The sequence below is a fragment of the Argentina silus genome, assembly GCF_951799395.1.
Source record: "Argentina silus genome assembly, chromosome: 21".
NCBI classification, from domain to species: Eukaryota; Metazoa; Chordata; class Actinopteri; order Argentiniformes; family Argentinidae; genus Argentina; species Argentina silus.
In genome coordinates, this window is record NC_139675.1 from 5,427,722 (window position 1) to 5,436,735 (window position 9,014).

The 9,014-nt window shown below is 43.8% G+C and overlaps 1 protein-coding gene across 1 annotated transcript in view; it reads left to right on the forward strand.

Annotated features, from left to right (window-relative positions):
* LOC310820972 (neuronal acetylcholine receptor subunit alpha-7-like) overlaps positions 1-9,014 on the forward strand; it is a gene marked incomplete at its 3' end in the record, with an annotated part of 34,024 nt that overhangs the window by 20,013 nt on the left and 4,997 nt on the right. Inside the window, exons 5-7 of the mRNA XM_083692816.1 lie at positions 4,972-5,051; positions 5,420-5,587; positions 8,107-8,301. Coding sequence (XP_083548942.1) covers positions 4,972-5,051; positions 5,420-5,587; positions 8,107-8,301 — 443 coding nt within the window. The remainder of the gene's footprint in view (positions 1-4,971; positions 5,052-5,419; positions 5,588-8,106; positions 8,302-9,014) is intronic.

A 9,014-nucleotide genomic window follows, 5' to 3' on the forward strand; every position in this document is an offset into this window, starting at 1 on the left:
GCTTCCTGAAATCACTATTTATCCACTTAATTCCGCTTGTGCAAAGTCTGTTAATTAGTTATCAAATTGTAGCAAAAGACAAAAACCACAGAACTAAAAAGAAAACATAGAAGTGTCTAACCTCAACTCCTAACCTTCAGTTTTTGCCCTTCTAACTTTATTCTACTTTGTGCTCTTGATGGTTTGTACTGTGTGGTAAGTAGCCTGTCAGGTGCAAACTTAGCATGGATGAACGTATTCCGTTTGCCCCCCGTAGACCCCTGTCAAGACAGGTATATCGTCCATTGAGTCAAATTGAAAGGGGAATAGGGGCTCTCAACAGCTCAATGGTCACTGATTTTGTGAGCATTCTCGCAGAACCACTCGCAGATTACAACCAGTCAACCATGTTGTGGCTAACACAGACTGTGGTGAAGGGAAATTAGAGCCACCTCTATTCCCCATGGTCCTGACTGAGTTCATAACTGACATATCAGATGGATTATGGTCATATAGAGCCTTTCATACCATGATACCAAGTGATTGGTGGTATACACAGTGATGCATTGTATTTGGTAGTATATGTTCACAATATGTTGTGAATAAAGCGCAGTGTTTTTTTTTGTTTGTTTTTAATTTACGTGTTACCCGACCAGGATCAACTCTCAGCTCTGAGCATTTTGCGGTAAACCACCATGATGCGTTGAAAAAAAAAGTCAACAATGCCCAGCGCGTCTGGATGGAACTCGTCTTTGGGAACCGTACATGTGCCAGTGTCTAGCGAGGGAGCGCTGTGTGTGTCTTACTCTCTTCAATGTATCTGTCAAAGGGAGTCTCCATGGAGGAGCTGGCAGGGGAACCTGGGACATGGAGTCTTGGAGATGACGTGACGTGCCGTGAGACAGCTTGTGAAAGCTGTTTATGCACCCTTGCATCCCTGAAACTGATTTCAGACACCGTTTTCTGATCCAAGGTTTTACAGCTAGTGAAGTAATCTTTCACAACCTGGTTAACAAGATATAATACATTGGCTGTAAGAGCTCCAAAGGCTTGTTGATGAAATACCTGAGTTTATATGTTGACTTCACATCAAAATGTGGTCCTCTGTGGCTCAGTTGGTAGAGTATGTCACTAAAAACACTTAGGTTGTGGGTTTGATTCCCGCTGGGACCATATACACTGAAAAATGTATGCACTCACTGCAATGTAAGTCACTTTGGATAGAAGCGTCAGCTAAATGGCATATATTATTATTATTATAAAATGTGAAGTGATTGACGATGATGGCTTGCTATCGGATGGACTCGTGAAGTATCACTTTTCCAAGTGCTCAAAGTAAACTGTTTTGGAACTATCGAATTTCATCATAACAGATGAAAGAAAAGTCATTTCAACTGCGTTGACGGCAAAGAAATGGGCATAAACAACAAAGCAAAGAGCTATTCTTTTGGTTGGGGGGGGGGGATTCCGTTTTCCCAAACCGTAAAACCTGGCACATAAAAAGGGGATCCTTTTCTAGAAACCATAGTAACCCTCTTATCGGCTCCATTCCGACCAAGAACAGCAGCTTTACAGCATCGACATCAACCACCGCTGACTCTAAAAACCGTTTGGGAGAGGGGGTGTAATTGCGTATTGTATTTTAAGTGTCACTCTGCTTGACAGGCAGCATAACAAGGGAATAATATGTTCCAAGTGCATCAACACGCCTCCTTCCCTACCTCCCTCATGCTGTCCTCGTAATGGGAGGCATGACAACGAGATAAGAGCTGCTGTACAAGTTGACTGACGGCACGGCCATCTTGTGTTACCATCTTGTGTTACCATCTTGTGTTACCATCTTGTGATTGAGGAATCTTTTATGAGGGAGGATGGAGATGGATTTGGGCCTTGGCTTACAGTGTGGGTGTGTGTGTGTGTGTGTGTGTGAGAGCTTTTTCATAAGGAGATGAGGACGGTTCTGTCGCCTAATGGGGATGATACAGAACATTAGGTAGCTTACAGTTGGCATCAACAATCGCTAATGATGACAACATTATAATCCTGGCATAAAAAAAATGAACTGAAGGATATAACTGATGTTTTGTGGCTGGACCTACAGTATATGCATTAAACTCAAGGGCAAAAGAAGCTGTGTAATTTATATAGAGTATTCATTATCTAAAGTAGGTGATTCGAGAGAGATAGAGAGAGATTAAAATAAAGTAATATAATAAAAAGCAATAAAGAGAAGAGGAAAGACAGGATGAGACAGAAATCTGTTCCTGGTTCTGCTCTAAGTGTCTTTCCATGTACAGCTACGACCCAAATCCTTTCCACTCCTGTTGGAGAGAGATGTCACAGACATGGCTTTGAATATAACATAAATTAAAAAGTCCTCAAGGGAAGAAGTCATGGTATTGCCTCATATCTATATCATTTATTTTGGATTTAAACAATATAGAGCCGTCCTGATATACAAAGGTGGCCTTGTGTGCGATGTGAGTCTCTTTGAATCGTCCTCGTTTAAAGACTCTGTAATGCAGCATAGCGTTACTTCAGACAGGGCATTCTAAGTCAGTGCCTACTGGCATTACGACTGCCCATGGCCCCTGGTGTGAGCGTTGATTACTTTGTCTTATGATGACTGTTGGACAGATGATTCACTTACTTAGACAAATGTATTTGTTGTACGTCGCTTTGGATAAAGGCGTCTGCTAAATGCCATAAATGTAAATGTAAATTAACAGTGTTAAAGTGCTCTGTGCCAGGTTTACACTCCTCCACAGCATCAACGGTTGTGACATGGTTGTACTGGCTGTGAGAGTAAACTGTGTGTGGTCGTCCCACCCACCACCCCCAGCCTCCAGCCTCCACCCACCAGACGTAGCCTCCACCCCCAGCCTCCACCCACCACCCCTAGCCTCCACCCACCAGACCTAGCCTCCACCCACCACCACCCCCAGCCTCCACCCACCACCCCCAGCCTCCACCCACCAGACCTAGCCTCCACCCACCCCCCCTCCAGCCTCCACCCACCACCCCCCCTCCAGCCTCCACCCACCACCCCTAGCCTCCACCAGTAACTCCCCCCCCAGCCTCCACTCATATGGTCACCCTGTATGTCGCCTACTGTACCTAGAGGGGCTTCGATAAGTTCAACGTCTAACTCCAGGTATGGAGCTCTGCAAAGCTGAAATGTATTGCGATTTTCATGCAATAAATGGTTAAACTGACGTGAGTGTCCTGACTGAACTGTAAGTATTATTTTGGGGGTTGACTGAAACCTGGGGATACAATGTTTTTTTCCTTCAAAGGAATTGTGGATTTCCGGTATGCGAAACACACACAAAAACAAACCTAAAAGGATAACCTGATGCATAATTTACACAGAAATCCCTCTTTGAGGCATGTAACCTTCATTTCCCTGTCTACGTCCTTCCCTCCAGCCACACTACTTTTTTTTTAAAACAAGTTCTTGCTTTGTTTGTGTTTGTTTGTGTTGTGATCTGTATAATTGATTATCTCTATGGGGAGTCTAGGGTGTTAATCTGGGTGAAGATCATTTGCCGTTAATTGTTATTAAGCATGGTTTTAATCTCCAGGTCTATAAGGTTCACCAACTCTTTTTGTAAAATCACTCATTTATCCAGTTAATCACAAAACGTTAATTAAACTTAATTAATTAAAAAGATAAACAGTCATACGCACGGCACAGAGTGGATGGATGGCTTGGCGTTTGAGAAAACAAGTGATGTGTCTTCATTTTTAGAATCTTAACCAGCATTAGTCATTTGTATTCTGAATGCCATTGAGTTGCTAATTGCTAATTTGTTATGGACAATGGACAGGGCGATTATGGCAGTTTGGAGGGATTCTAACGACCTCTGCTTTCTCTTTTGCTAAGTGAATGGAACAATTATCTTTTGATTACATGTTATAAATCTGCAGTGTGTAAATCGTGATGTCTGCATTTGGGTTTGGCATTGAAGCAACAGCTCGTGCGACGTGTGACAGTAATTTACGTCCACACTGTTCCTCCCTCGAAAACAACAATCTATCAGGAAGCGTAACGCGCCACTTCCACCTGACTCCTCTTACTGTCAGATTAGTCACGTAAGCACTCATATTTTACCCCAGGTTGTCTCCGGGGTTGATGGCGAGGTATAACTAAGGATTCTAGATTGTTCTTTTGCTATTGTCTTCAGTACATTTACAAAACAATCATGGAATGGATAGAAGCATGACTCTGGCAATTTTGTTATCCTCAATGTTTTGGATGAGCACTTTCCTTATTGTTTATTGTTTTACAAAATGGTGGGTTGTGGCCAATTCTTGTTGGGTCACAGCACACAATAAGACAAGCTTCTGGCTAGCGTGGTACGGTAGGTCAGAAGACAATTTAGAGGCATCTAGGTAGATCACGATGCGTACAAGTTTGGCAATCACCTACCACTTGGACTGTTTTGGCTCTCCAGGTTGAAATGCTAGAATTGTGAATGTTTCCACGTTCGTTGGCACCACATACACTTTGAAGGTCCAACAACGTTGTGACTTTGAACGCATCACTTTGAGCATGAAGGTCAAGTGCTCCTCTTGGCTGGCACTGATGATGAATGTTGTAAAATGTCATAGATGATTTGTGTCCTGTGCTGAAGGGGGTAATTTCTCTGATTCTAACGGTTGTTCTGATTTATCTGAGTTTGAACTTAGTGTATTTGATGGCGGTCCCAATGGTCATCTACCAAGTTTAATGAAGCATTTTTCTGAAGGAGATGATCAATAATATACGCTCTCTCTCTCTCTCCTGAAGCATTTTTCTGAAGGAGATGATCAATAATATACGCTCTCCCTCTCTCTCTCTCTCTCCTCCCTCTCTCTTTCTCTCTCCTCTCTCTCTCTCTCCTCCCTCTCTCCTCCCTCTCTCTCTCTCTCTCCTCTCTCTCTCTCCTCTCTCTCTCTCTCTCTCTGTGATATATATTCATATGATACTGTTATCTATTTGGCCTTCAGTGCAGATGAACGATTCGACGCCACCTTTCATACCAACGTCCTGGTGAATGCTTCAGGATCATGCCAGTATATTCCACCAGGTGGGTGGTCCTGTGCTTTCTCCACAACCATTCTTCATTATCAATACAATTTATCTAGCTTACTGCTGTTACCACTCTGCAGACAGTTGAAATATTTTGTACGTTTTTGTGGATTCTGATAACATTCTCATGCAGGTTTTGATCAACATCAACATCGTCATCATCACCATCACCACCACATCATTCCATAATAACCATCACTGTCAACACCATGACCATCATCGTCACCACCTTCATCACTACCGTCATCACCACCATCATTACCTCATCACCACCTTCATCACCACTACTATCACCATCATCATCATCATGATCACCGCCACCGCCACCATCATCACCACATTCCCCCCTATCTTCTCCTCCCTTAGGCATCTTGAAGAGTACCTGCTACATCGATGTGCGTTGGTTCCCCTTCGACGTGCAAAAGTGTGACCTGAAGTTTGGTTCCTGGACCCACAATGGCTGGCTGCTGGACCTACAGATGCTGGACGTGGACGTGTCCACCTACATCCCCAATGGGGAGTGGGACCTCGTAGGTAAGAGATGCTGAATACAGTGCCCTGTGTAAGTAATGGGACAGTGAAGTGATTTATTTTTTTCTTCTTTTGGCTCCATACTCTAAAACTTTCAAGATTTGAAATCAAACAATTACTATGAGGTTAACTCATTTAGTGCCAAGGGTGAATAAAGTCTCTTAAATTGCACAACCAAAGTGCCAAGGATGACTTTATTAACCAAAAATGCATTATGATGCTTCATTTTGTAAACAGTCAAAGTTTTGCTAGGTAAATACCACATAAAACACTTGCCACTCTAGGTGAAATTCTTTGTCAGTTGGTGAGTTAAAGTAGAGATTCTCAGCTCTCATTTGATGGTACTTGTGCACATATTGGTACACTGTCCCATTACTGATGCAAAGGGCACTCTATATGGACAATATAGAGGACTATGGGAATTGCATAAGGCTGTTTACAATGCCCATTCAAGGTGGTTCTAGCCTCTGGAGTCTATATTTATGGTATGGTTAAGTACCGTTCACACTTCATAAAGCCGTTGAATAACTGTCACGAGAATACCTCAGAGAATCATGTTGTGTGGATAATCAAGTGGCCCACATCCAGGGAACAAGAGCTACAAGATGGCACAAACAACATAAAATAACAAAAAGTAATAATCAAAACAATAAACAACAATAAAATACAGCCATTATTTTAGCCCCCCCCTCCCTACACACACACACACACACACACACACACACACACACACACCAATGTAAGACTATACACCCCAGGCAGGCTTTAGGGGAGAACAACAAGGGAAAGTGTCATTTTCCCACGCCTTCTTGCTCCTGAGTGTCTTCTCCCCCGAGGCAGACAGCCAATCAATAGCCAGCTCTGAAAGGGCCAGGTGTTACATCTCTTTGATCCTCCGGGAGAAATGCTGCTGCCATCGATCTCTTCCTGTCTCTGGATCCTAGTAAAGTGCCTCTGGACATGTCTGAGGTTTACTATAACTCAATAGTGGAGAATGGAGCTATGGGACGCTGCTGGCTGGCTGTTAGTTTTATAGCCTGTTTTAGTTACAATGTGTAGAGTGGACTTTCTACAACTTGCCAATACACTTGAAGTAGTGTTAAGGTATTCAAAAAGATCTTTGTCGGAATTCTCCATCTTTTTCGTGCCTTACTTGAGTCCAAAATACTGCATCCCCCTCTCTCCTCCACCTCCCCCGCTCTCTCTCTTGCCCTGTAATCCCTCTTCTTCCATCCCTCTCTCCATCTACCCCTCTCTTTCTCTCCCTCTTCATCTCTTTCGTAATGCACCACTAAAGAGCTCTAATCACTCATACTGTTTTAATCAGAGGTCTGGGTGTCAGTCACATCCGGCGTTCAGTCCAGTACACACACACACACACACACACACAGAGACACACACACACACACACACACACACACACACACACACACACACACACACACACAGTGTACCCAGCTGGCTGGAGGGGACCAGCGGTGTGGAGAGACAGCTGGCCCAGAGATGGTTCACTTCACACGGGAATTGCCGGGCAGCTAGCAGGCCAGCAACAGCCACAACCCTGGTGCCCATGCCAACCTGGGTGCCAACCAAGGCTGGCCAGCGACCTAGCGACCCATCTATCAAAATTAATCACCAGTTCAAGTATGCAAGTATGCACATACTTGGATTCCAGCAACCACTGAGATAACATTCATCTTGTGCAGATGGGGGAAATGGATATTTCGACAACTGCCAATGTGGAAATCATAGTCGTCGGCTGCGTTCAGGATCACTGAGTGGTCAATGTTCACGAGCGGTTTTGTATGCTTTAAATGATGCTGAAGGTAGAGTTGGGGAATTTGCTGACACACACATACACAGAGAGAGAGAGAGAGAGAGACACTGTTTTTAGATTTTTTTTTTTAATCAGTTGAAAGAACAGTTGCTGCCATTTCCGCTGATGTGATTGTGCCACGGCTTCAACAGCTGGCAGCTCATGACACAGCTGGATATCACACCCACCATGATTAAAGTACATCCGCTTGATTCAATCACTTTCTTTCAATTTCACGACTGTACAACAAATTATCTTCCAGGGAAAAGGACTGACCACAGGGACCGAAGCTTTCTGATTGATCTCATTCTTCTTTCTTTTTTAACAGTCTTTTTAGTTGGCTTTTCAGTAGATGTTTTTCTATGGGACGGGCGAGGTTTCTTCAGGAAAGGGACAGCTTCAGAAAGATTCATGTCAAGAGTCATGCCTATTCATGTGTAGAACTCCAATTGTCTTACAGGAACGTTGTGTCATTATTCTGTACAGTCTGGACTAGCCTAGCCTAACTTAACATCGATTTGTCATCTTGATTTTATTTTATATTACCAATTTGTATGACATTGCTATGAAAATGAAACATTGTCTTTATTAACCCGACTACTGACAGTGTAATCGTGTGTGTGTGTGTGTGTGTGTGTGTGCGTGCGCACATTAATGTAAGTGTGTCTAATCTATCTTTGTGTGTGTGTGTGTGTGTCTACCCCAGGTGTCCCAGCCAAACGTAACGAGCTGTACTATGACTGCTGTAAGGAGCCCTACCCTGACGTGACGTTCACGGTGACCATGCGGAGGAGAACGCTCTACTACGGCCTGAACCTCCTCATCCCCTGTGTCCTCATCTCTGGCCTGGCCCTGCTGGTCTTCCTGCTGCCCGCAGATTCTGGAGAGAAGATCTCACTGGGTGAGGAGGCTTGTTTGCACGCACGCACGCACACACGCAGGCAGGCAGGCAGGCAGGCACAAACACACACACACACACAGACACACACACACATACGGGCGTACACGCACACACACACACACACACACACAGACAGACACAGATAGGCAGACAGACAGACACAAACACACACACACACACACACACACACACAAGACAGATAACTACCCCAGGTGCATTGGGCAGAGCATGTTGACTCATGGAACTGTCCCATTGTAAGCTAATCCTGTTATTCTCACTATACATCGTTATGCTAATTCTGACATTATGGTGTGAATTAGCCTTTCTGCCAACCTGAATTCATTACATATGAATAGGTGCCCAGGTGAACAACATACCCAAAAAAATCAGTGCTTGACTGAAATGCCATTTCCCCCTACTGAGACACTCAGTAAATCATAGCTATTATCGAAGGTCGTACCAGTAAATATTGAATATTCGGCAAGCCCGTCGTCGTTGCTTGTGTTACAAGGTATTTTATTATTTTATTGCTTTTTACAAGTGCTATCCGTCGAATGTCTTTGAAAAAGGGGCTGTTTTCATCTCAATGGGATTACCTGTGCGTGGAGGAACAGTGTATATTTACAGAGCTGTAACATTTCCCTCCTAAAAAGAGTGTCAAGTGGGATTTGTAGTTCAACCGTTTCTGAAACGCATCATTGCTCTTGGCCTTT